General features: G+C 41.3%; 1 protein-coding gene across 3 annotated transcripts in view; it reads left to right on the forward strand.

The window, feature by feature from the left end:
• The window catches only part of LOC103463659 (E3 SUMO-protein ligase CBX4), an 87,486-nt gene extending 61,027 nt beyond the window's left edge, over positions 1 to 26,459 (forward strand). For 2 of the 3 annotated variants that reach the window (XM_008407169.2, XM_017307693.1), the window contains exons 4-8: positions 19,688 to 20,071; positions 20,278 to 20,321; positions 20,826 to 20,891; positions 23,091 to 23,157; positions 24,607 to 26,459. In XM_008407169.2, the coding sequence (XP_008405391.2) occupies positions 20,003 to 20,071; positions 20,278 to 20,321; positions 20,826 to 20,891; positions 23,091 to 23,157; positions 24,607 to 26,052 (1,692 nt within the window). In that variant the 5' untranslated portion in view covers positions 19,688 to 20,002 and the 3' untranslated portion in view covers positions 26,053 to 26,459. Of the gene's footprint in view, positions 1 to 16,348; positions 16,439 to 19,687; positions 20,072 to 20,277; positions 20,322 to 20,825; positions 20,892 to 23,090; positions 23,158 to 24,606 lie in introns of those variants that run through there. The other variant, XM_017307694.1, reaches the window with a different exon arrangement.
• Positions 26,460 to 27,670: the final 1,211 nt, after the last annotated feature.

Below are 27,670 nucleotides of genomic sequence, written 5' to 3' on the forward strand. Positions count from 1 at the left end.
GTGTGTGTGTGTGTGTGTGTGTGTGTGTGTGTGTGTGTGTGTGTGTGTGTGTGTGTGTGTGTGTCAGAGTGTATCGGCCCATATTTATGACCACTTCTGAAGGCTGACTACTGTGTGCTCTCCCGTGAGCCAGTATGTGTATCCAGTGTTGTCTCTCTGCCAGATCGTCCCATCGTCTCTCTGTTGTTCGGCTTTTTACAAGGCCTCCGAGTTATGAATGTGCGGACCTCCCTCCCTCTCTGGCCCCTTTAATAATTTCTCACTCTGCCACTCAGCCTTTGTGCAGGCAGAGCATTAAGCTTTTAGTCTTTTTTTTTTTTATGCGTGTGTGTGTGTGTGTGTGTATGATTGCTTTTCTCTTCCACAACAGCAGCAAACTTGCACTTAACCAGAGGTTTCCTAATGAGCCTGACCCTGTTATGACCACCTGTTCTGGACCACAGAGGAATGTGCTGTAGGCAAACACTGTGTTGTTTGACATGATTAACACGTTGGGATGGGGAGCCGAGAGCTTGACAAGAAGCTGCTGTTCTGGACTGTGTTTGTGAAGGTTTGACTGACTGTTTATCTGCAAACAAGGATCTTAGAGATGAAAAAGCAGCTGAAGGGAATCCTGACATCCTTGGCAAATTATTAAGCTTTTTTGTGTGTTTTATTGTTAGAATAATCTATAGCAGAAAATAAATCGGGTCTATCATCTGATTTAACAAAACAAATAAAACAATACAGAATACCAAAATTAAGAAATGTAAAACAGGATGTTGAATGGAAGTTAAATGGGTTTTATTTACGACTGAATAACTAGACAGGCTGGAGGGAGATTTTATCTCTGCGGCATCCAGAGGAGAGAGGAGTAGTTAGATTTGGACTCCCAACAAAAATGTTTCCGGCGTCGGAGTGGTGGCGGTGTGTTGATGGACGTGAGAAATCCTGGTGGAGCGAGCTTTTCGGTCCATTGGATGTGGAATTGGATTGGAAATGTAAGATCCAGGAGGTTGTAGTCAAGGACACATGTCAGCCAGACTGCCACTTTGCCACTAACAGGTGTGCAGTGGCTGCTCTGGTGGAGGAGAAACTAAGCATCCAAGTAGCTCATCAAACTTGCCAGCAATTGGTACACTTGACTACAACCTCTGAACCATCCACGGACATTACGCACAGCTCACAGAATACATGGGAATATGTGGGAGGATTTAGGATGTCATGATGAACTTTGGTCTCATCCAGCCTCGTTCGCCACAGTTCCAGTTGTTTTAACTTTTTTTTATTACCGCTCTGATTGCAGATACAGGCACATCGTCTCACAGCAGTTCTCTAAGCTCCCTTTTTTTTTTTTTTTTTTTTTTTGAATAGAAATGGACCTTGTGGTAATGTCATGTTTATAAACCTTAGAAACAAGAAGTCAGTTATTATTAATTTAAAGTTTCTTGGCAAAGTATGAGTTGCAAAAACGTTTCAAATACATTTCATTATGTGTGATTTTTTTTCTTTTTATATATATATATATTTTTCCATATGCGAGATTTTCTTACTGGATAAATTCAGTAAGAATTTATCCAGTAAGATGAATTCTTACTGGAATTTATCCAACCCTAAATATGTTGGTAACCCTCATATTTAGGGTTACCAACAATTGTGGAGGGTTATTTGTTAAGAAGACAGTAAAGAAGACTGCAGATGCAGTTATGCAGTTATTACAGGTTAATTAGCAAAATTATTTCATTCTTATTCCTCCCCCTTCCTTTGCTCCTCGTTTCTCGCTGCTTCACTGGCAACACTTGCCCGTGATCTGAGGGATAATTCCCATTTTTCCTCGCTCAGCCACTGAATCAAATCTAATTTCTCTCAGGTCCACTCTTGCTAATTCAGCGTTAATAGTTTCGTCTCATCCCCACATATCTCGTGTCTCTCTGCAGCTCTTTGACTCAAAATGAAATTCAAGAGTAATTTTAAAATCTCCTCCTGAATCAAATCTAATTTTTCTCACTGTCTCCCACTCTAATGCGTATTTAAGAAGATCCAATGGCGGCATTTCATCTCGGGTGAGCCCTTCCTCTCCATCTCTCACTCGTCTGTGACTCCCCGTAAATGGTGAGAGCAGCGGGGGAATCCTCGGGATAATGTGACCGAATAAAGTCGTCGAGGAAAGGAATTTTTTTTTTTTTCAAAAACACAGTGTGGATATAAATCGTTCTGGTTATTCTCATATTATCATTCTGTGGGTTCAGTTCTGCAAATTGCATTTGTCCACACTCGTCTTTTCCATCAGACAATCTCATTTTGGCTTTGACACACTTTATCTCTCGTGTTCCTTCCCTTCTCTGCGAAGCTGCGAGATGTCTGGTCAGAGAAAACCTTCCCTCGTATCAAAAGGTTTCGAGGGTTCAGGCAAAAAGAAGAAGGTCAGCTTGAGCAAAGCAGTGGTTATACCAGAGGAAGAGGGAGGCAGAGGCACCGAAAGGGCAGGAACCATTTCATCCTTCATTTCCCATTGGAAATATGTATTTATAATCCATCACTGTGCAAGTAGCTCCGGTTTTTAGCTTTTTTCTAGAGATGTCAAGAAAAGTGGCTCCATGGACTTTGAAAACAAAAACTTCCTAGTTCTTCCTCACAACTTAATAAATGATTTCAAATTAAATGAATTAGTGTGAAATTATAGTCCTGAGATGAAATGTGATTTCACCTCAGGGTTTCTTACACATCACTTCAAGAGCTTGAAAGGTATCTATAATTGTGTGCTGCATGTTTTCCCTTTTCTGTCTTAAAATGTGAAAATATTTCACTGGGCCTAAAGTCTCTAGTCTCATTAATTCTTCAAAAGGAGCAAGCAAAAGTCACTCAGGTGCAAATAAAAGAAAGATACAGAATACTATAGAATACATTAAACAAAAACAGAAAAACTAATTCATAATCAGATTTGTCAGAGAAAACAATTGCTACACATTTCAAAACGTTATTAAAGATGCAAAGCAAATGCATGACATTAGTCATGCAAAAGAATAGGACACTGTGAAATTTTCAGTTCTTTATTAAAAAATGGTTACATATTTATGCCTGATTTCTTATTTTTAACTCTAGAAAGGAACATTTTAAACCAGACACATTTCTGATGACTTAATATCCCAGAAAAGGCAATTATCTACAATATGCCACATCTAAAGAAAGGAAAACACAATGGAATGACATGAACACTCAGCATTTCACAAAAAAGCCTTAAAGTACCAAGACTTTTCAAAAGATACGCAGAATTACCCAGAAATTTACAAAACAAAGCATTTAAGTCAGAGCATACAGCTCTGGAAAAAATTAAGAGGCCATTACACTGAGCCCCATTGAAAACCTCATGTTTATTCCACTAAATACTGATTTCTTAACTCTTGCTGAGTTTAAAACATCAGTGTTGTTTCTAAATGAATATGAACTTGTTTTCTTTGCATTATTTGACGTATGAAAGCACTGTCTTTTTCATTATTTCTCATTTTTTGCAAATAAATCCTATATTTTTGCCTGGAATTTCAGAGACATGTGGTCAGAAGTTCATGGAATAAAATAACAATGTTCATTTTACTCAAACAAAAACCAGTGAAGAGGGAAACTGGAGAAGCTCTGGACATCCACAGAGAAAACCAGCAAACCCCACACAGAGAGGCCCTGACCGGGAGTTTAACCCGGAACCTCTTTGCTGTGAGGCAAAAGAGCAAACTACTAAGCCTCTAATTCTCAGCAAGAATGAAATAAAAAAAAAATAAGAAAACACAAAGTTCTGACCCCATTTGAAGCCGTGTCATGGCAAGCAGCAATCTGCATTCTTTCATTAACATTCATTGATTCATTACTTCTCTTGTTCAGTTTCTGTTCCTTTGCCCTGCGTTGCCTATCACCCTCCAAAAACATTAAAATTCAATCACTACAAGCACAATTTTCTCCCCCTCAGGGATTCCATTAAGTGTCATGCAACAACAGTGGAAGGTACTCCAATCAATGGCCTTGTTCCTCCAGCGTCGGCCCGCAGCTTGTAATTTGCATGATATTCGACACGTTAGCAGAGAGTCTCCCTCAGTTTCTCTCATTCACCGCCGCAAATACAATCCCGTGTCATCATCATGCTCCTATTGCACTTCATAATAGAAAAAAATGTATATATATTCAAAGGTGTGACATGGGCACGAGGGAAGAGAAATTGTACTGAAAGCATGCATTTTGACACACGGACGAGAAGTTTTTCACAGAAAATGAATTCGGCTTCATGTCGCCGCAACCTCCTCTGGTTCCTCTCTGCTCCTGCGAGTCTCTGACGGTGAATAGAAAATGGTTTATTTGTGTTTGTTCTGCAAATATTTAGCTGGTTTGTGAATGCTTCTGTTTCCAGTAAGAGTAAATATAGCTGACAGTTTTTAACTCGGGGCTTGTGGGGGGTAAATAGTTGCAGTTACTACATAATTCATTTAATGCCCAGCAAAACCACAAATTCAGAGGTTTGCTGCTAGTTTCCAGTAGATGTGAGGGAAACTGAAAATGTAGCAGCCTATTAATGTCCTTGATGCAAATTCTTCACAGCACTGTTACGTCCTAGTTGTCACTTAAAGTTTCTGAAATGCCGTGTAACAAATGCTATAGACAACCTGTGAAAAAGAGATCAAATAAAACCTTGAGTAACCATAAAAAATGTGGATTTATAATCAAAGTCCAAAAAATAAAAAATAAATAAAACGGTTCAAGAGAGCCCAGAAATAAATGTTGACATCACAAAATACTTTTTGTGAGGATATGCAAAAAAACCCCCACTTTTTTTCTGTCTATCCTTTCATCTATCCTTTTGTTCATATAGATATTTATGTTTAGTCTGTTGTTTTGTCCTCAAATGTTTCTGCTTTTATTCTGAGCAGCTTTAATGAAACAGTCTCAGCCTTTCCCAGCATCATTCTCGGTCCGATCGCAGGGCTTTCATCACATCAGAACATCCAGAACCGAACCGAACCGAACCGGAGAGTCGTGTTCACTTCTTGTCCCTCTTTGATTGTCATCTGTAGAAGCAGACGGATGCTGCTTTTTTTTTTCTTTTTTTTTTTTGTCCACTGTCCTTCAAAATCTAAGAAATCTTGTTTTGTTTTTCCCTCTGTTGCTATAAATAAATGCTTTTAATAAAATATTTTATAAAATTAGCTATAATCAGCATGATTACCCCAACTTTCTTTAAATCCTCTTCTTTTTTTTTGTCTGTCCTACAAAAGGAGCGGTTTGCCTTTGTCTTTAATCAGAAAGCTATTGTTTCAAAATGAGCTGCTGATTTCCGCTGGTGAATTTGCTACTGTTATTAATTCAGGCTTCATGCAGGCCAAGGCTGAGGAGGAAGCTTGGCAGGCATAGCAACAGTAGCTGGGGGAGGAAGGGGCCTTGTAAACATTAGATCCGCAACCCGCCGTCCTCTGTCTTTCTCCTCTGTGTATGAGGTGAAGGGCAGTGAAAGGGTGCAGCAGCCAAGTACCTCGATTCTCCATCGACTGGCTCGCTGTGGCAACCTGCAGAATACCACCACCTCCTCCTTTCCTTCCCTTCCCTCCTGTCCTCCATCCTTCCTCCATCTCCCATCCCCCCGCTCCAACAGCGCCGGGGAGAGGCATGGGAAGAAAGGCTGGCAGGGTGAGAGAGGCGGGGGGCGGAGGGGCGATCGAGCTACCGCACCACACAGAGAGAAAGGCTACGAGCGGGAATAAACAGAGATAAAGATCCTCCCTTTCCCTGCGCACCCTGACAATGACACTAGGAGACTCATTACGAAGCAATGAGGCATAAAACGCAGAGCTACCCGTGCCATTCATCCAGCTAAGCACGACACTCAGTCACTAACACGCCGCGGTCGCATTCATCGTGGAGAGAATGGCTGCGGCTCGGTGAAATAAGACACAACACTCCGGCCGCATGCTGCAGAAACAGACTGATGACATGAAGTCAGTTAAACATCACGTCTCTTAATTTTTGTTACAATATGACAAAAGATGAAATCTTTTAGCATTCAGAATTTAAAGCGTAAATGAACTACCTGTGCTCTATATATCTTTCTTATCGGTATTAATATTCTTTGTAAGCATTAAGACATTAAAATGACATAAATATGTTGTGTAATATTGTTATATGCTTGAACTGATGGTCTTGGAGAGAATATCTTCTTTAAAACCATGCAGACTTTTGATTAAGGGTTTAAGATTATTGTGATTTCAGGCTAAAAGTTAAATGTAAAACATCTTCACAGAAACTTTGGGATTGGATTTAACCTTTACTTAAAATATATTCTTAACACCCTTCTAGAATAGTGTCATGATTAACTATTCTAGACAGCTCAGTTAGAGTCAGATATATAAACTATAAGGTTTAGTTTGGGAGAAAAACTTATATGATCCTTAATTACAGCAAAACTTTACTGTTACATTAGAGGAAGTGATAGTTCCTCACTGAGACCTCCAAGGTAAACACACTACTGTCAATAATGCTGCTTTTTGATGCTTGTTTTGATGTAATGATAAATTATTAATGTTATTGCATTTTGCCAGATGAAAAGGAATGAATCACACCTGATTGTGTTGAGCTGATTTTACGGTGAAAGACTTTTTTTTTTCTTGTCAATTCATGCTCTCTTTAAGCAACAAACATTGGCTGGATAGTGGCTTCTTACGTTTCATAGTTAATTGTCATAGATGAGTTTATTTTTCTTTGTCGTTCAATATTTTCTGATGCAATATAGTACAAAAAATAATAATCAAAAGTTCTGAATTTAATGTTCATTTGATTCAACTGAATGTTATTTTCAGTTTGACGAACTTCACAACCAAACTTGTGAAGTTCGTGACTCTGTCTTTGGTCTTGGTTGGCTCAGCCCAGCTGCTGAATTAGAGTCGGGTTTGTCAGAAAATACAGACATCACAAAGGTTTTCCAAATGTATAACTCTTTATCCGGAGGCTGCATGAAGAGAAATCAATCTCCTTTTGAAAAAAATAGACTTTCATCATTTGCATATTTTTTTATCCCAAGCCCGAAGCCCTGGTTCTTGTATACGTTTCCTGTGGCAAACTTTAGTCTGGCCTTCATGTTTCACTTGGAGAACAAAGGTTTCCTCTTTTTGTTCCTTCTACAGAAGTTCAAATTGTTCAGTACCTTTCTGATTGTACAGTAATAGACTTTCACATCAACACCATCCAGAGCCTGCTGTCGGCCCCATGACGACGTCAGGGTTTCCTTTTAGCATCTTGTGAACGACTTTCAGGCTGAACTACCTTGGACTGCCAGATCTGGGCATGTTGGAAGATGATGTACCGCTTTAAATCCCTTACCAGACCAGACTACTACAATCTTCCTTCTATCGGCCTCACACAACACTTTAGATTGCCACTCACACTGAGTGTCACTTATCCCTCTCCAAGTGGAACACCTTGTAATTGGTGGTATTTGATATTTATGTTCTAGCTCGCAGCCATGTGCTACTTTTATCATTTTCTCCTCAAACAATCCAAAATACCATTTCATTTCCTCCAATCAGCCCCCGGACACGCGTCGATGATGAGATGGAAAACAGCATGCTGTAAAGCTACCAGCTAATTAGCATTACTCCCCCCTTTTCTTCGGTCTTCCAACCAGGGCCCCTTCTCTCTCCTCCTACCAGCCTCCACCGCTGCTGCGGGAGTCTGCCCGAGAGACGGATGGTTCAGCCCTAATCACACCATGCAGAGCACGATCAGAATGGCTGTAGGCCGCTCTTAACATTTACACCACATGATCACGCTAACACACGCCGTAAACACGAGCTTGTGCTGCTGCCTCCCCTCTCTCTGCCCAGGGCCCGGCAAACAACAACCCGCCTCTCGCTGTCACCTTGGATGGATTTGCTGGGATGCGGCTATGTCCTGAGGGCCGAGGGAGATGGTAGCTGTCCCACTCCCCACTTCCCTCCTCACACGGCTCCTTCCCACCGTTTCTCCAAGCTGCTCTGGCCTCCAGCTGCTTTAGCAGGACACGGAGCAGCCAGAGGAGCCAGAGGCGAGGTCGCTCTCGTATCGGCGTCCTCTCATGTGGGCAACTTCAAGGTTCCTCCAAGGCAAGCTTTCAGCTAGAGCTGCACCGGGATGCACAGAGAAATACTAAACAAATTGGTTTACGAGCAAGGCTTTTCTTTTGTACCCTAACAAAAACGATGATGTTCGGTTTGAGTTTTTCCAAAAGACGTTAATCAAATTGAAACAAGACGCTGCAATTAAAAATTCACTTAGGTTCAAATCTGCTGCTTCTTTCAAGTCAAATTCATTCCAGTTCAGTTCGTCTTAAATCTGCTCGTGTGTCGGATTCAGTAACTAAAGGTGGCAGTTTGTAAAACGAAGCGGAAGAAATGAATATTTTAGAAGAAAGCAGGCCGCAATTCAACATTTTCCTCCCTGATGCAGAGAAATCAGTAAGCAGGAAGCAGAACAGCCATTATCACAATTTGTATTTTTCATATTTATTGCATGGTTTAATATTCTCCAGGGGATTTCCGCTGTAACAGATATTCATAACTTAATATGAAGAATTGGCATTCATCATTGATGCCAGATGTGGATTCTGGCAGGATGATTGGACTTGACAGTTGTAGGAAAAACAAAGTGTTCGGCTCTTTAAATCATTAGATGCCATCAAACTTGGGTTTTCAAGTGTGGTTCAGTTTTCATGGAGTTTCAGTTTTCCTAAGAGCTTCCAAAATGAAGAAAGTGGTATCCATTGATTTAATGGGTTCTAAATTAATAAAATATTAAGTTATTTTCAAATGGGTGAAATGTTTCAGTCTACTGCTCTTTGTGTTGTTAGCCAGCATATCCGCAGCTGGTACCACTTGTATTGTTTGGATCTTTAGACAAAATGATCCTCATAATTGGACCGTTGTCTCTTTAAAGTCTTACCTTAATCATCATCTTGTCATCATATGCCAGAATAACATTACTCATGGCTGAAACCTGTGAACTAAATTAGTAATTTTTAGGGTAAATAGGTGACAATATTTTTTTTATTAAGACATTTCTGAGTTAAGAAGTCTAAACACAAATCCACTGTTTCAAATATCTGCTGCTCTGTTTTTGGTCAGTCACATAAAACCCCAGTAAGACACTTTGACATTTGTGGTTCTAATGTGAATGAGTGCATCCCAGGATTATAAATACATTTATAAGCCACAGTAAATGTTAGCATTAGAAAGAGCCGACGTGGTAAACTTTGTGAAGTGTGGAATTGGTCCAGTACTAGAAGAAAAGCAACCAATGACTCCAGTCAGGGTTTTCAGTGGACCTACATCCAAATTCTGAACATTTGTTTATTTCCTACAGTCATAAGTCTGAACTGTAATATGAAAAGTTCAATTCAATTGAAATCTTGTCAGTTCTGTTCATTTATATAACATCGTTCCCTCACCCCCCCCAAAAAAAACCTGTGGCATTGTCCTACCCAAGCTCACTTTTTGTCCCGCATCGGGTTGGTCGGGGTCAGTTTGCCCACCTCGTGTTGACCTGTTGACCGGCTCATGAGATGAAACCATGTGTCAGCCCCACCGCCGGGCTCCACATCACCCCTCTCAGCTGCCGCTTCTGTCTCTCCTCCAGCCTCCCCGCTAACACCACACATGTCGGCTCCACTGCTCACTGCCAGATACATAATTATGCTGCTTTCCACTGGCACCGCTGACATCACAGGAGCAGCAGACGTAAAAACCGAAAATGACACGCTACTTTCTCGAACTGCATCGGGGGGAAGCGGCGTGGTGTGCGAGCCGTTTTTCAGCCCAAGCTGATTTTGGTGTGAGGACGTCTTGTTCTCGTGAGCCGAACAGGTAAAGTGTAACCCATTTAAATGTCAAAGCATCTTTCACGTGAAGATGACTTTACCAGAGTCAAAATCCCCGGCTCCTCAGTCCATTCCCCATGTTTGGATAATAAATATTAAATACCATCATTTTATGACGGATTTTATTTTTTACTGTGGTCAGACTTTACAAATGTAGCCTGCAAAACCCGCAGTCTGACAAGTAAGAAAAGAGGAAAATAACACAAATAAAACAGAAGGAAGAACACGTTCACAAATGGAAGGGAGGAAGAAACTCATCAGAAATAAAAGGAAGGAAGGATAGGAGCTAAGCAAACAAGGACAGAAAGATACAAGAGAGACAGTGAGGAAAAAATGACCCAAGGCATAAAGGAAATAGGGAAGGAAAGGATACAGGAACAGAACAAAGGACAGAAAAGAAAATGATGAAAGGGCAGTGAGGAGGCAAAACTTCAGAGGTCTGTTAGAAAACATCAGTGAACAAACAACATCATGAATAACTGAACTCAGGATACGGATGAAGGACAGACAAGGGGGGAAAGAAGGAAGGATCCCTGGAAGGACTGAGAAAAACAAACGACATGAAGAAGGATGCAGGAGAGAATGGGAGGGCACAAGGAACGAATGAAGGAATGGAAGACGAGAAAGAAAACGAGGAAGGAAGGACACAGAAAAGACACAAGAAGGGGAGGAAAAAGGAAGAAAGGACACAAGGAAGGATGGAAGGCCAGACTTAAGGACTCAACTTTAAAACAATGAAATGGGGAGTGGGAGGTCTGGAAGTAAAACAGACATTATTTAAATCAAATTCCAGATCTTCATAGACTTAGGAGCTCTTTTAATTGCATCTTATTTGACCCCATTCTAATAGTTTCCTGTATGAGGGAAGATCGACCCACGTCACGATCAGCTCAAAAACCACTGACGCTGATTGTGAGTCACTGAGCGGAGCGGCCCCCGCTCCCCAATGTTACCTGTCTTTGACGCACACACACACACACACACACACACACACACACACACACAGAAGAGATGCTCATCGACAGCACATCTCAGTGTGAGTCAGTGGGATGTAGGGCCACATCTTCCCCACCCTCTCTCCGAACAAGACGAGGCAGCCAGCATCACGAGCAGGCTGCACAGTCTGACGTAAGCGGCAGGCTACTCAGAGCGTTTGAGCAAATCAGCCTCCCAGGAGAGTCATTTCACCCGTTAGTCATACACACCCATTAACCTCCACGTCATTACAAGCCTGATAAAAATAATGTCAATATCAGGACTGCGCCGTGAAACTTTAATTGTGTGCCGGAGATTTATGCTCAGAGCTTTTGAGTTGCATTCAGAGCAGGAGACAATAAGTGCGACTCCATGAATCCAGCAGAAGTGACTCTGTCACCTCTGCAGGTTAAACACATTAGTTACACGCCAACACACTCTGAAAAATCTCATTCTGCAGAGGCGCCTCTGCAGATTACATTCGGCTTTGATAACTTCTACCAAGATGAATCCGTGCGTGCGTGAGTTCACCTCAGCACTGTTTCGTCAATCCTAATATGCAATGATGGAAACCTCCTGCACTGCAGCTGGAACGTAGATTCTCTGCAGTTTGTTTGCTGCAACATGTCAAATGGAAAAATTCACTTAAAGGGCTAAAAATATCATTTTTGAAACTTTTCCTTTTCAGTTCTTAAGTTCACAGTGGTCATATTAATTGAGAATTATGTTAAAAATGGTCAAATAAAAAAAGCAAGTATTTGGCAGCCGAGAACACTACTGAATACGGCGGGGGGGAGGGGGGGAATGAGGTCATATTTGGAGCGCCACACTTTGTACACCCAAAAATATACAAGTGATAGAAAAGTTCAGCTCGACTTAGAATTTATGAATTAAACATTTATGTGATGTTTCTTTCTCGTGAGAAGGAGAAAATCGGGAGAATTGTTGTTTGAGACCAGCAGCTTTGAGCAAAACAACCCAGCACACAACCAATTCATTTAAAATAGATCAATGGCAAGATTAGCCTGTTTGCAATTAAACGACTGTTGCTCACAAAAAAGAAAAAGAAAAACTGGTGTTTAAAGCACAACTCTGGCATTGTTCAAGTAAAAGTTGCAAGTTCTGATCAGCATTGTTACTCAGATGTGCCCAGGTGTGCACCAGCAATCGTGTTTTCTCCCCACAATTGTCTGCTTAAATTAGCAGTGCAGTGATTGATTGAGTTAGTCTCACTTTTCAACACATAATCAATCCGTATTTTACTTCATAGGGTTTAACCACTTTACAGTATGGCGCAAATGTCAAATGTTATTCAGAGAACATGTCATGCCACTCAAACTCTAGTCAGAAAGATGTAGCCTGTCTGCAGTTACACTTTTCACAACATGTGGTTAAGCTAAGGCTACACCACATGTGTGGTGCATAAAGGGGAAGTTAAAGTGGTGGTAAACGTGCTCAGACACCAGCTGCAGACAAATCATCTTCCCTTCATTTTGTTCAAACATAAAGAAAAAATGGGTTACAGATCAAACTAAACATGCAAGAAGATCATTTTCTTCGACTGGTTGTCGATTGAAGGCAATCTTCATACTTCGTCGGAGGATTTATTCTGACAGACATAAAAAATGTGACATGGGTGCATAAGAAAGCATTTATTTCACCTCGTAATGGTCGTGCTTGCAACAGCCCTTGTCACCTCTGCAGTCTGACTGCTAGTCCTGCCATAAACTCACCTGTTTACCACCAGGGAGCTCACAAACATTTCCCATAAAGACGTAGCAAAGGCGATCACAGCACTTTTTTTTTTCCGTGTCGCCAATCATGTGTTTCACATCCGAGACACACGTTGGAAACGTGTTTTACGTCAAGGATGCAGTCCGTTCTCTTTTTACAGCCGTAGACAGTTTGAGACTTCAAGACGGTGCCGTCATAAACCCCGTTATTGTCGTGTGCGTTATCGGCATTCGTGAATTCAGAGAGATCAAACTGAAAGTCTCAAAACTTGCCTAACTTTATTCACATGCTGCAGAAGCAAGTCTATTTAAAAAAGCTCAACCGCTGGGACTTTACCACGCGACGGTAAAATACTTTGTGGTGATGAGTCAACGGGACTGCAAAAGATGCCACTCCAAAAAAAAAAAAAAAACAAGTGTTAATGACATTCATAGCCATTCAAAATATTTTAACAGGAAGCTGTAAGGTCAGACAGTGAAGGTTAAGGCACAGGATCCAGTGGATGACGTTTATTTGCTCTTTTTTTTCTTTTTTTTTTTTTTTTTTACGAATGTTTGAAAGAGAGATTAACTGAGAGGAGGTTGTGGTGAAGCAGATGGGTGGCTGTCGGATTACTGGTGAACACAGGGCACCAAGCAGGAGGTGCTCACGTGAGTCAGGAAGCTTTAGTGGGCCTTTCAGGTTGAACCATAATGCTACTGCAAGTATCTGCAAGATTTAGTACATAGGATGCTGAAAGCGGCACACAATGCTTAAAGGACAAAGGGTTTTTTGAAATTTGAGGAAGTTATGGTGCACGTCACTAGTCCTTGTTTTGTTTTTTTTCTGTGATGAATTCCAGTGTCTTTTGAGGGGATTATACTCGTCACTTAGTCATTTTAACAAACCGATAGACTGTCATAAAGGAACAATGTCAGATTTTAAGAGTTACCGGAAGATAAACATGTCTTCCTCAAATGTAGTTTGTCATGCTTACCTCTTTTTTTTTTACACTTTTGCTCTGCGTGAACAAACTGTAGTGACTAGATGTTTTTGTGCAGCAGCTTAGAAAGTTTAACACACATTTGCCACATATGTTTACGTTTTTTTGTGATTTTTAAGAGTGGCAACATGAATTAGCCTGTGTGTGACGGGATGTTTATACCCCAGGGAAACAGAAAGTCATGAGTGACAATTAAAACTAATTAAGCACTTTATAAGCAACTTTAAACAATAAACTCTACTTGAGAAAAAAATGTTTGGGTATGTTTATTGGAATATGAAAATTTAGTTTTAAAAGATTTCTTTGGGTGGAGTTTTTTCCCTCTGAATAACGATACTAACAGCTGGATTGTTTTTCTAAATTCTCTATACAACAAATTTATCTAATAGTTTTTCAGACATCAAACCAGATTTTTTTCAATATATCAGGACCATCATAGGTCCACAACATGTGCTAAGCAAAAACAAATTATACTAAAATAACAAAATAATGTCTCTGCTCTTCCTTGTCACATAAAAATACAGAAGGAGAAGTAAAGCTGCACATTTCTTTATGCCAAGTTCAGTTGTTGCTGCACCGGTGAAACTAAATGTATTATATAGTCTTAAAGTGCAGAAATGTTTTACCTCACTGAAACCTTTAACTATCATTAAAGGTTAAGGTTATGTAGAAACTCTTTCCCTTATTTATTGTCTCCAAAGCAAGAACTTTCATAATAGATTTCTCAGAATAGTGTCTGTAGCATTGGGTATAAATAGACACATTTTAAAATGAAGCACTTCTCTTGAGATGCACAGTCTGCTTAGAAACTGTATGAGTGATTTGATTTCCAGGTATTTAGCTAATCCACTATGAAATAAAGAGATTGTTTTTAAAAAGCTATAAAACGTTGAGAGAATTCGCAGAAAGCAGATTCTCTGATAGGAACTTGTTGCTCTTAATTTCTGAACGCAGATCAACTTCAAGTGGAACAATTTTAAAAAGTGTTCATGATGTGCTCTAAGAAAGACACGTCATTTTCATGCAGAGCACTTGCTTTAATTTCTGTCATTTTGATTACATTTTTTTTAATGAAATTTTTTGACATTTCTGAGTAAATCGCGCTTTTACAAACCAGTTTACATTTCAAAGACGACGTCACAGCGAAAGGTCAAATGACATGGGCTGCTCCCAATTCTTAAGCCATCTGAACAGCGTGTTGGCTTTACAACACTTTAAAGACTGCCTCCTTTGTCTCACCCTCCACTTTACGCTACTGAAGCCATCATAAAAATGTTAGTGAGCTGTTTTTTTAAATCCTGTAAAAAAAAAAATAAATAAATAAAAAAAACCTGTGCAGTGAGTAGTGACTCACTCGATTCGTCTTTGTAAAAGACAAGCTGCTTTGAGTCCCAGCTGAGGCAGTGAAAAAAAGAGTGGTGACAGTTTGGGAAGTCGGGTCACGAACGGCAACAACTGCAATGCACTGAAACTTCAGGCTGTCACTTCGTCAAGCAACAGACCCGGAAATTTCAGTGAAAATATAATGAAAGTATGTTTGCATTTTTTAGTGTTACAAAAACTGTCTCACTGATGAAGTTTGCAATTATTTTCTTTCTGGTCTTGATATATTCCGTCTGTAAATATGTGAGTCATTAGAAAACAAATAAATAAAGGAATTGTCTGATTTCTGTGAACTCCTCTAGTTTTACTCATTATTTGATATCCTTTAGAGAAAACACATCATTCCAACATGTATCTGCACATGTGATCGGATTTGTAGCGATCGAGATGCAGGAACAGCTTTGTTTGTGTCGCGTAGAAAATGTTCATGTCATAATCAGATGTTCTCCCTCTCACACAATGCAGCAGCGTAATCAGAGCCCAGGATTCGCTGGCGTTAGTTCATGAACATCAGCTCATGTGGACTTTGATAATCACTCTGGGCTGTGCGTGGATTTGATTCAAGATTATGTGTTTTTGTTTTTTTGTTTGTTTTTTTTTCATTTCTTCTCCTGTCATTAAGTCACAATAAATAAGGTGTAATTACTGTAAAGTCTGACAAATAAAAATCCTGGTGGCTTTTTGTTCCAGCTTTCCTTCAGCCTCCAAGATGAACAAGTTCAAGCCAAATGTTTGTCTTGGATTATTAAATGATTTAAAATGGACCTTTGCAGAGACGGTTACATGTTTTATTTTCTTGACCAAAAAATATATGATGTTTGGATTTTAACTAAGATAGCCCAAAGTGATGGAAAATATACTTCAAGCTTCTGCAGTTCCTGGAACAAGCATCTGTACCTATATAAGCTGCATCCCTAAGAGATGTGATCGTTTTGTTTTCTATGTGATGCTTTTTGCTAGGGTGCTTTTTACCTTTTATTTTGCTTTTATGATGTGATGTATGAAACACAGGTGAATATATTCTAATCTCCACATCCTGTTTCATTGCGTGGGGTTTAGATGCATTATTTGTTCACCTAAAGAAGAAGGTTCGGCTAAAGTTTGAAGGCAAATCATAACCTAATGGTTAAAGGGTGAGAAGTAAAGTAATTCAGTGACTGGATGTAATAACTGAGATTTAAGAAAAGGGCTGTCATTCAAATAGAACTTGATGATTTTGTAGCTGCACCTCTCACTTCCCCCTGCCTAAAATCTGTTTGATTCGTTATGTTCTTATTTGATATTTAGACAACTGTTAGTTCAAAAGACACCAGACGTGTTTGTTGGTCTCTGTGCGTCACCTGAAGTGATTCATTGATCAGTTTTTCCCCAATTATCCAAACCCGTTCTGCTTGATCTGACGCAAAAGATGTCACACAGAAGAAATGTGGCAGGACTCCGCTGGAGAGAAGCCGACCGGCTCTGAGCTGAGCCACAGAACCGACCGAGCTCACACCGCGGCTCAGGTAAATTCTCCTTGAGAGCACGCACGCACGCACGCACGTGTGGACATCAAATCCCATCCGTGCCCAGTGCACGTGCCTCATTTCTGCCTCTATAAACTCGCCGCGTGAGCCGTTTGGGCTCACGAGACGTCGTGGCTCTGCTGGGATATCGAATTAAAATATGATGTATGTGATCACCGTGGGTTTTAAGACCATTATGATAAAGATGAAGGGATCAGAGGGGGGGAGGAGTTTAAGAAACCTGACCGCTGTTACAAACTGCGTAGTTCCTGGAAGGGCTGCGGCGCTTCCAGTTTACCCTTTTTGCCAAATTAATGCCCATGTGTCCTCTGTTCATCTCCAATTTAGGAGTGACGCAGCTGAAATAAGCGGACGCCGCATGTGTACCCGCCACTCAGAGCGCGCGCTGCGACCGCCGCGCACGAGCGCCGGGGTACCTTGAACGGATCTCACGTGTTTTTAAACTAAATGCGCCCTTCAGCGCTGGTTTTTATTGCGCGAATAATCGAGCGGGATTGCGCCGCGGCCGCTCGTTTCTGGTGATATTTCGCCGCCGCTTTGCGCCCCTTGCCTTATAAGGAAAGACAGTCGTGCCTTTCTGCTATAGGCCGAGCAACTACAGCCTGCAGGGAGCCGTGTGCGTTTTAACCCGTTCAGTGCTGAATTTAATTTGGTTTTGTCTGTATGAAACAATGCCAGGCAGCTCCGTTTGTTTTCATGCTCAAAGCCTACTTACATGGCGCTCATCCATTTTTAGATGCACAACAGAACAAGACCCTGGAACAGCTCCGAGAGAGTCAAAGTCACAGGTAGAAATCAGTTAAAGATAAGTGACTCTGACCTATAATTACCCCAATTGTGTGCTTATTTCAGTTGCGTGTTTGTGTCCTTTGGTCCCCGAAAAACGCAGACAATGATGACCTCTATCGACTATTACCAAAGCGGGAGCTTGACTTTAACCGCGGAGAAAATCTACAAGAAAATCCCCACCATGCGCGGTGCTTTGTCTTTGTGTGACCTTGACTTATAGAGGATATGGAAATGTGTTCATTGTAATGCGCATCTCCCGGGCTGCGGCCGGACCGAGGATTTATGCCGCATTATCACCGTGTTATCCACACCGCAGAGCTTCAGATGGGAGCATGTTTCTCTGTTTTTCTGGGATTAGACCAGGAACAGAGAAGGCCTCCAATCAATCAATGTCAAACACCCACCATGGCCTTGGGCCTGTCCTCAACACTCATGTAGAATGACCCCACGTTTGTGACTATAAAGTTTATTTTTCAGATAGGAAAAGAACCTGAGATCACTATGAACGATTTGGGATTTAAATAATAAAAGTATGTCAGACGGATCCAATGTTTTGACGTGACCTAACTCAGAATAACCAATTAAATAAAGAGGCCTAAATAAAAGCAGGTGAGAAGTGCATTTAAGAATAATACAGTCACCATTCATCGCACTGTCCACAGCTCCACATCCAGCCACAGAGCAAGGACAGGTGCTGCCTTCAGGGTCTGTTCTTGGATCGTATTTTATCAAACTTGTGCATGTTGTGATCTTGGATTCAACAGTTGCTTCTATAAATAAGAACTGTGAAAGAATGAAGACTTGTAGCCTGAAACACCCTTTAGTCTATTACTGTTGTATTTGACGGGCACAAGACAATTACTAATAGTGACTTTCAGATGAAAGTATTTAAGAAGTTAATATTCTACTTGCATAGAAAACTCTGCATTTTCACTCAGCCAGGCTAGCTGGTTCATGGAGGATGAAGCTATTGTCTAATTTAAAAGAGCTAAGGCCAAAAACCTTCAGAATTAATGCGATGACTATTTTATAAACCTTTGAACTGCTGTCACATTTACACAAAAGCTTATCGTTGTTTACAGAAGTAATTGAGGCTTCACACCTTTAATTATCTTCCTGTGTGAAACGGGCACTGAGAACCGAATATGTAAAGTTTTTCTAGGCAGAGAGAGAAGGCAATAAAACAGTGTACACATAAACCTCTATAGCATTCTTGCTTTTTACGTAGCTTTTCGTTTGTGTCAGACCATTACTCTGTCAGTGTTGGTAGCAATGTTGCCTTAGCAGGTCATGAGTTCAAATCCAGCCAGAGTCTTTTTCCATGGAGTTTGCATGTTCTCCCTGCTTCTACATTGGTTCTCTCTGGGTATTCCAGCTCTCTCTTACAGTCCAAAAACAACATTTAGGTTTACTGGTGTCTCTAAGTTGCCCTGTGGTCTCAGTATGTCTGTGTCTCTCTCCCAATAGCCGCTGCGAATAAGTAGCAGATACCCTCCAACAGTCCGGTAAAAATAAGTTGGCATCTAAAAGCAGATGGACCTCCTTCTACCTTTAATACCCATATAAAAATAACCATCTCATTCAATTATGACAAGAATTTAAAGGTCAATAAAATAAAATTATTATATTCTGAGGTTCGTTTTTTTTTTTTTTTTTCAAAAGTTGGCTTTGATGTTAAATTGCAGATAGCTAACCAACTGCTGTGTGGTTTGGTTGTGTTAAATAAGGCTGTATTATTACATAAAGCAAGTGCTTTAAGTTTACACCCTGTAAATTTGTTTGGAACTATTATTTATAGTAGGAAAGCGAACAGTTTTGAGCAGCTAAAGCACTGAAAAATCTTATATTACTGAAAAATCTTATATTACTTTCCAATGGTTTACTAGTCAGTATGTGCAGTAGAACAAAAACAACAGATATGAGAGACAGCAAAACATTTGCCCAATTAGAGTACAGGGACTGGCTACCAATAGCTGCTAGCTTTAGCGTTTGCTCTTCCTGTAGTATACTGTATTTGTGCTATTGGTCATTGACTTTACATAACAGAGATTCTATCTATCTATCCATCCATCCATCCATCCATCCATCCATCCATCCATCCATCCATCCATCCATCCATCCATCCATCCATCCATCCATCTATCTATCTATCTGACTAGCTGACAAGATAACTAGGTATCTATCTAGCTGTCTATCTAGAACGTTTTTGATTAATTAGATCAGTCTTTATATTTCTTTTCGTTTATTTAGTTCATTATTTTTGCTGACCAGTGGATATTTTATGGCCTTGAACTGATTTCCATATTCAGAAAATTCATTTGACTTAAAAACGTAAAAAATAAAAAAAACAGCAAAATCTTCAAAGAAATTAATCTTTCATAACCTAAACCTTCTCTCTCGCCAGATGTCTGAATTCGTGGTTTCTCTTTTTCCCCACAGCCCCCGAAAGCAGCACAGCGATCAAACCCCACCCCCAGTCACCGCCCCCGTGGTGAAACGTCACATCCACGGCTATTTGCATGAAGTGTTTTCGTGCTGCAGCTCCAACTCGCCTGCACAGCGAGAGTCTCCGAGGGCTCAAAGCGAGGGAAGAGTCGCAGCGAAAGCAGGAGGAGGCGGAGGAGGAGGGGGATCCTTCACATCAGAGAAGAAGCAGGAGGGGGGAAAAAAGGAAATAATAAAGCGAGCCCTGACAGAATAGATCAGGTGTCCGCGGTAAGAGAAACCGGAGAGTCGCCTCTCTTGCGCTGGAAAATGGAGCTACCCGCCGCTGGGGAGCACGTATTTGCGGTGGAGAGCATCGAGAAGAAGCGCAGCAGAAAGGTTCGCTTTTTACGCACATGCATGCGTAAATGGGACTGACTGATCTCCTCTTTTTTGCTATTATAGACTGCATGTTTATTATGCCTTATTTTTTATGTATATATTTCTCTAATTGTAACGGTGCAGCGCGGAGTAAAGTAACCTTATCCCGTTTGCTCTCTCTCTTTCTCTCTCTCTCTCGCTCTCTCTCTCTCTTTCTGTCACAGGGGAGGGTCGAGTATCTGGTCAAGTGGAGAGGATGGTCTCCAAGGTGAGTCCGCCACTGAACGGAATCAACATCACGACCACATCAACAACAACAAAAAAATAAAATAAAGGAATAGCAAGCTAGAGAATATAAGAATTCTTCCAAGCGTGGGCGCGCAGATGGGCGGTTTGCGCGTGCTTGCTTCTGGGCGCCCGACTCGTTGGCCCCGATGATGGATGTGGTTTTACGATCTGTGCAATCCCCAGTGTGCCAATTAGACAACGACGCGTCTGTAATTGGGGGCGATGTTTAAGAACCGCCCGTAGATGTGGATTTGTGATCTGTATCCAAGCGCGTAAAAGTTGCTCCTGATTTATAACACGTGTATCCACTGAGGAGGGACAAGTGTCTCAGCGTGTTAACTCATGTACAGACCTGCTATAAGAGGGATATGAGGGCTCATAAATTATATGCTGAATTAGTGACAGCCAGTGCCTGTCAGTGTCAGCCTTTTCAGACAGGCCAGTTTGTCCCAACTGCTTTATCTCCCGTTTCCTTTCTGTGCAGATACAACACATGGGAACCAGAGGAAAACATCCTGGATCCAAGGCTGCTTGATGCTTTCCAAGACAGGTGAGTTCAGAGTTGGATAAACCTGCTTCACAAGTAATGGCACGAGTAAGTTAAAAGAAAAAAACTGGTTTATTGGTGCGTGGTTTCACACATTTCCTGTTCCAGTCAGTACACTTGACCTTAACCGTCACCCATCCATTGGAACGCCCTGTGTGTTTGGTTAAAGCTTGGATTCCTGGATCATCCCTTGTTGATCGAGCCACATAGCTTGTCATTCAGAGATGCTGAAAGTTCAGTAACTGGATTTATCATTGTGTTTACTTTAGGCTTTATCGTGGTGTCAGGTTACTTGGACAAACGAAGCCACTTTGTTAAGCAGCTACACTTTTTGGCACCTGGTTGTTAGTTGAGAGTCAGAGTCAGGTCATTGTACATTGGTGGTCCTTAAACCCTCACATGCTTCTTCTTCAGGGCATGCCAGGGGTGAACCACAACAGAGGTCATGTTGAGTTCATTAGTTGTGGATTTATTCTGAGTTGGTACCAGAAAGAACCCATTAGGCCTTTTCTGTTCTAGATATTTCTTAAGCACCGACCTTACATTTCTACATTTGAAGAGCTATGACACATAAAACAGAAAATGCATGGCAAATTCTTTGAAAGAGGTTTGAATTCAATGGAAAGTTAGGAAATTACAAGAGTTTTATTACCACATCAAAATCTATGTCTGTAACTTGATCAGTTCTGATGGTTGATGTTTGTAATCCTGTTTATCAGTCAGGCTATCTGCTCTGTTGAGCCTGTAATCAGCTTTCCTATAAGCAAAGGAAAAAGTGCATGATGGTCAGAGCTGACTCCATTTCCCAGACAGCCAGGTAGAACTCCAGACATGTTACCTGGCACTTTCTCAAAAGAGCTTTAAACCATAGGAACAGTATGATGAACTTTGATTTAGCTAAATACTTATATCTGGCTTATGTTTTAGTTTTTGCACTGCTTTAGAGGCAAATAACAAACCATGGTTAGTCTACATTAATAACTTAATGTGGAAAAAAAGATGAGAAAGACATGAGGGTCCAAACCAGAAACTTAAACCGCAATATGAGAAACCACTGCAAAGAGTCCACTTGCAAGAGCTGGTCAAAAAAGATTTAACAGTTTCATTTTGAACAAGCTGTAAGTCCTGGGAATTATCACTGAGGCAAAAATAAATCTGCAGCTCAGCTAAAAAGCAAGATTTAACATTTTAATACATTTTATAGCACTGATAATTTTGAGATATGCCCAGGTTTAAAAGTAGTGAAGAGTTGAATGTCATCAGCATAGCATGACAGGATGTGCAGCATGAGACCCAGTCTAAACAAATCAGATGTACATTGAGCATGGAAAAACTTCCTAAGGATCATGAGACACTCATCAAGATTCAAATTCAGTCCATTCAAAGGCCAAACTCACATGCCTCTGTTGCAAAAGAAAAGCAAAACTCATGTTCATGCAAGACAACATAATATGTTTGTAATTATAGTATTACAATAAAATTTAAAGTAAAAAAAAAAAAAAACGTTAAACTTAGTTTTATACTTGCGACTTTCTAATCACACCCTGAGTGTGTGGTCTTCTCGCTGCAGGACTTTGTAATTGAATTTCTCGACAGTGCGCCGCGTTAAACTGTCACTGGGTTTTCTCTCAGCCTCAGCAACCTTTAAGGTACAGGTCACACGTCGCAGAGCAAACTCTACCTCTGTTTTTGCATTTATCACCAGCCCTCTGTTAAAAAGGGGTGGGGGTTTTATTGAAACTAATTACACATCCCTCCAGGGAGCTAAATCGTCTGAACGCCAGGCTATGAAAATACACGGAGTCGTCATTGTAATTAGACGTGATGGGGGCGGGGGAGGACTCTGACATCACTCTTGTCTGCGGTGTTCAGTTACTGCCTTTGGAGAGGCTCCCATTGAGATGGACGAAACCTAAGGAAACTCTTAACGGGGCGGGATTTCCTTAACCTTCAAGTAGGATTTGCACGACTGAGCCGATATTTAAGATTAACCTTCATTTCAAAGTAATGATGAGAACAAGCCTGCCGGGGAGATAACCATTTGATTCTCTGCAAAGAAAGTGAGGAAGGGTGAGGATGATTTGCATAAGGAAGTGTCAGTCCAAGTTATAGCAGTGCAGTGCCGAGCCTGAGGAGGACACCCGTGACGTTTTTGTTGCCATGCAACAGTGACTGACTGCCTGCCGGTCTCCACTCCCACAGGGAACGTCAGGAGCAGCTGATGGGATACCGCAAGAGAGGACCCAAGCCGAAGCACCTTCTGGTTCAGGTAAGAGAAATCTAAAACTGCAGCGGATTTAATTGGGATTTTATTTGGTAAACCAACGCAAAGCACTGCAAAACTATTAAGTTGAAGGGAGAAATACAAATAAGGGCTTTTGAAATACTTTAAAAATAAAAATATGCATTTATATTCAGTCATTTTAGATCTGCTTTCCCTTAACAAAATAGAGTGAACTGACTCCTTTCAGATTTTCAGAAACCTAATTAGTAATTTAAGTTTGACCATTTGTTGTTTAACCTCAAGTTAAATCGATCTGTTCTGTGAACGCCTCTGAGGTTTGTTAGAGAAATTTGGTGAAACAAACCGCCTCATAAACGGCAAGAAAAACAGCTGAATGGTGAGGGATAAATCAGTGGTAGAGTTTAAATGAGGGTTTAGTTTATCTAATTTTTTACAGCTCACGAAGCACTGTTCAATCCATCTTTTGAAAATAGAGTATGGCACAGCAGCAAACCTTCCAAGACATGACCAAAGATCAAAACTGACAACTCTGGCAGAGAATCTACTTCTTAGGGGAGAAAATCTGCTTACAGGACAAGTGTTAGTTGTGAACTCCACAAATCGGTCCCAAAGGAAGAGTAGCAAGACAAAAAAAAAGACACCCAATAAGGCAGCAGTCTTACTGAAAGAAAATGTTGACTTGGCCTAGCTGAATATAAACACATGCCTAACTTCTCAAGTTTTTATTTTTATTTTTTTAATTAACACCATCTCGGCTTTCCATTCCTTACTCTTCAAAATTATGCACCACTTTGTGTTGGTCTGTCATATAAAAGCCAAAGAAAATACATGGAATGTTTGTGGTTTTAGTGCGAAAAAAAAAATGCAAAGAGATGTAAGTACTTTTTGTAGTGGGAGGTGCAAGCAAAGTTACCAGCAGAAACTTTGTTTAAAACGTTGTTCAACCAAAGTTTTTGTTTTTAGTTTATTAACTCCCCAGATTATCAAATGTGTACATGCTACTAAATGGTCCAAATCGTTCGTTTAATGTATCAATCAAGGCTTCAGAAAGGCCAAAGGATCCCCTCAGAGGTGTGTCTTTATTCCTCTCAGGAGGGTGTTTTGGTAACACATGGGATAAAGTCAGCGAGGATACACAAAGCCGCAAGGGACATTCCTCCAAGCTGAGGTCACAGCCACAGGAGACACTTTGAAATGTCACTCTGATCTCCAGCCGGTGGCTCAGAGAGCTACACTGGACCAGCAGGAGGGCTGTATGAAGATGGGTTCAAGGCCCCTGAAATAAACTGTGCACTCATTTGGGCCTCACTAGAAACCTGTCACACATTCCTATCTCAGCTTCTCCGTAGCAGCACCATGAACGCAATAGGTTTGCTTCATGGTGCATCTCTCTCGAAAAAAAAAAAAAAAATCCCATTCGAATCATCCATCCGATTATTGTGCCGTTTGAGTAATTGTTATATTGTTTTGCAGGTGCCATCGTTTGCCAGGAGGTCCAACATCCTGGCGGACCTTCAGGAGGCTTCCTTGGAAGGCAACAGCTGTCAGAAATCCAGCTCTATCCAGATGATATGCCCCCAGGCCCAGCAGTTCCAGTTGAACAGCAAGAAACTTCACCAGTACCAGCCCCTGATCAGGGAGTGTGATGCCGAGCAGCAGTCCAACGGCAAGAAATTCTTCTATGAGCTCAACAGCAAGAAGCATCACCACTACCAACCGGACCTGAAGCAACACGAGGCTGTTTTTGCTAAGCCAAGGGACGTCAAGGCTCCTGAGCTGTCGAACAAAGGATACAACCTCCCAGCGGTGCTGCAGCAAAAGTGGGTCCGGGACAAAGACTCGGGCTGTCTGACTAAAGTAAAAGACATCACTATGGAGCTAAAGAAAATTCCAGCCGACCTTAAAGAACAGAAGGAGCCGGAGAGAGTGAAACCGAAAGAGGATGCATCAACGCACTCCAATGGCGTCAGCAGCAGCAAGCTAAAGATTGTTAAGAACAAGAACAAAAACGGCCGGATTGTCATTGTCATGAGCAAGTACATGGAAAACGGCATGCAGACCGCTAAAATCAAAAGCAGTGATTCTGAAGGCGCTGAAAGGCCTCTGCAAGGAGCAGAAAGCAGCGTGGAGAGGCACCTGGCAAAGATGAAGCTTGTCAAAAAGCTCGGCCTCATAAACGGTTTCTCGAAGCAACCCAAAGACAACCCAACTGTTCCTGGTTCTGGGATAAAAGCAGATTGTTGCAAAGAGAAAGAACTGTCCCCTCAAACAGAGCGGACTGCAATGGAACGGGACAAAGGTGCAGAGGGGCAGCTTCCACAGGATAAGCCATTACAGCTGACAAATAAGCCTGACGAACTGCCCCTGCCCTCGGAGAGGGAGGTTCCAGACAAAACGGGAATCCAGAACGGCCATCACGGACTAAAGCGACACCTTTCCGACACAGACGCTGCAGAACAAGGATTGGGTAAGAGGTTTTTAAGTTGCAGGAGCATCAGCGCTCCCAACACAGATTCCTCGCCCTCCCAGAGCCTCGCTGTTGACAGAAACGAACAGCAGAGTCCTGCTTTGCTGCACGACTATGGCTACGCAGACCAAGAGGAACCCATGGACCTCAGCATAGTCAAATCGAGGTCCACGTCTTCAGTGTGTGTGGAGACTGAGCCGGAGACGCGAGCTGAGGAGCCGGCACATCCACCAGATGACAGTCGAACAGAGACAGACACACAAACAGAGAGCCAGACTGAAACACACGATCCGTCGGAGGAGGAGAGCGCTGACATTGTGCCTGACTCCAACCACCAAGCAAGGAAAGACGAGGCGTTTCCTTCTTTCCAGGCTTGCCTTGGGAATATAGTTATCACGGACATTACTGCCAACTGCCTCACCGTTACCTTTAAGGAATACGTAACGGCATAACACAGCCGGACCCCACCTGAAGGACTGACATATGATATATTTGTATTTTCTGATTCCTGAATGTACAAATGAAGCGTTGATGTTGTTTTCATTTTGTAAAACTCAAGATTTAAACACAAGGGTAAAAAAAAAAAAAAGACTCTTAGTTCTCTTCTTACATATTTTCGAAGTATAAACCCAACCTGTTGGTATTTCAAATTTCAAACCTAATCCAAGCTGCAAAATTTTATGAAATTATTCATGAAACTCTAGCCTAACATGCACTTACTTTTGTAGACAGTCCTCATTTTTCTATGGATGTGATATGATTTGTACACTCAACCTGTCTACTTTCGGATTACAGATAAATGTAGGCTTTAAAGGGAGTTTTTGTAAGAAAGAAAATTATATTAAATCAAGGTACATTACACTGTGTCAGAGTGTGTGTGTGTGTGTGTGTGTGTGTGTGTGTGTGTGTGTGTGTGTGTGTGTGTGTGTGTGTGTGTGTGTGTGTGTGAGTGTGAGATGGACCATTTTTAAAAAGGATGCGTGCTGCTTGGATGTTGATGGTGCCATTAGGCATGTTTAGACAGGCAGATACAGAAAAATGAAGCACCTTCACTGTCAATTTGTGTCATAGAAACAGAAGACCACTTGTGGTCACCGTTTGATCTGTTTGAAAGACTTCATCTCCATTCACAACCCCTGGGAACTTAAACTGAGCACAAGTCACTTCCATTAAGTTTGCAGAGTCTGTTTAACCTACTGATAGGATCTTGTTTTAGTGGAACATCAGACATAATCAACTTGGGAGAAAAAAAAACAGCAGCAATTCTAAGTGTGTTACAAGCCCATTTCAGACAACATTTTGTCCTTCTGAGGATCTGAGGTGCTTTGAGAGAACGTGAGCACTTGTATGTGCAGACTAAAAACAGGTTTCCTATTTGCAATAAAAATGTTTTGCAAGAGAATCTGTAAGTGGTCATTCTTCCATAGTGCTTGGCTCTGTGACTAAATGTTTGAACTAATTTGACCTCAGACCGTGATGTGGTTTAGAAGCCAAACTTACACCTGCTCTGTACGTGGCAGAGCAGGTGTAAGTTGCTCTGCCACTTACACCTGCTCTTCTTGCACCAATGAGTGCAAGAAACACTCATGCACTCATTGGTGCATGAGTGTTTCTTTGAAAAGAGTATCATCAAACCGATCAGGTTTTTGCAGGACTGGTCTGTACTACGTTGCACAGCTGTAACTTAGTAGATTTGAATATAACTGAAAAGTTAATTATTTGAACAAATCATCCCAAACGTGAAGCTACTGTATCAATTCATTCCACACATACCAACACGTTATGGACATTTCTTTCTGTTGATTTTAATTCGGGTTCAAAGCAAAGGAAATTCAAAGTATTTCCATTTACTGTAGAGTCTATGCATCCGTTGGTCTGGGCTGTTTTTGCTTGAATTACTGCATCAGTTCAACGTGGCATGGAGGTAATCATGCTGAGGTGTTAAGGAGGACCAGGCTGCAGCCTTCAGTTTGTCTGCATCGCTGCACCTGGTGTCTCTCATTATTTCCTCTGTAATACGTCATAAATTCTCCACATGGGACAACAGCTCTAGTCCTCAAGACCCTGTGG

Source organism: Poecilia reticulata, linkage group LG1, assembly GCF_000633615.1.
Source record: "Poecilia reticulata strain Guanapo linkage group LG1, Guppy_female_1.0+MT, whole genome shotgun sequence".
Classification (NCBI taxonomy): Eukaryota; Metazoa; Chordata; class Actinopteri; order Cyprinodontiformes; family Poeciliidae; genus Poecilia; species Poecilia reticulata.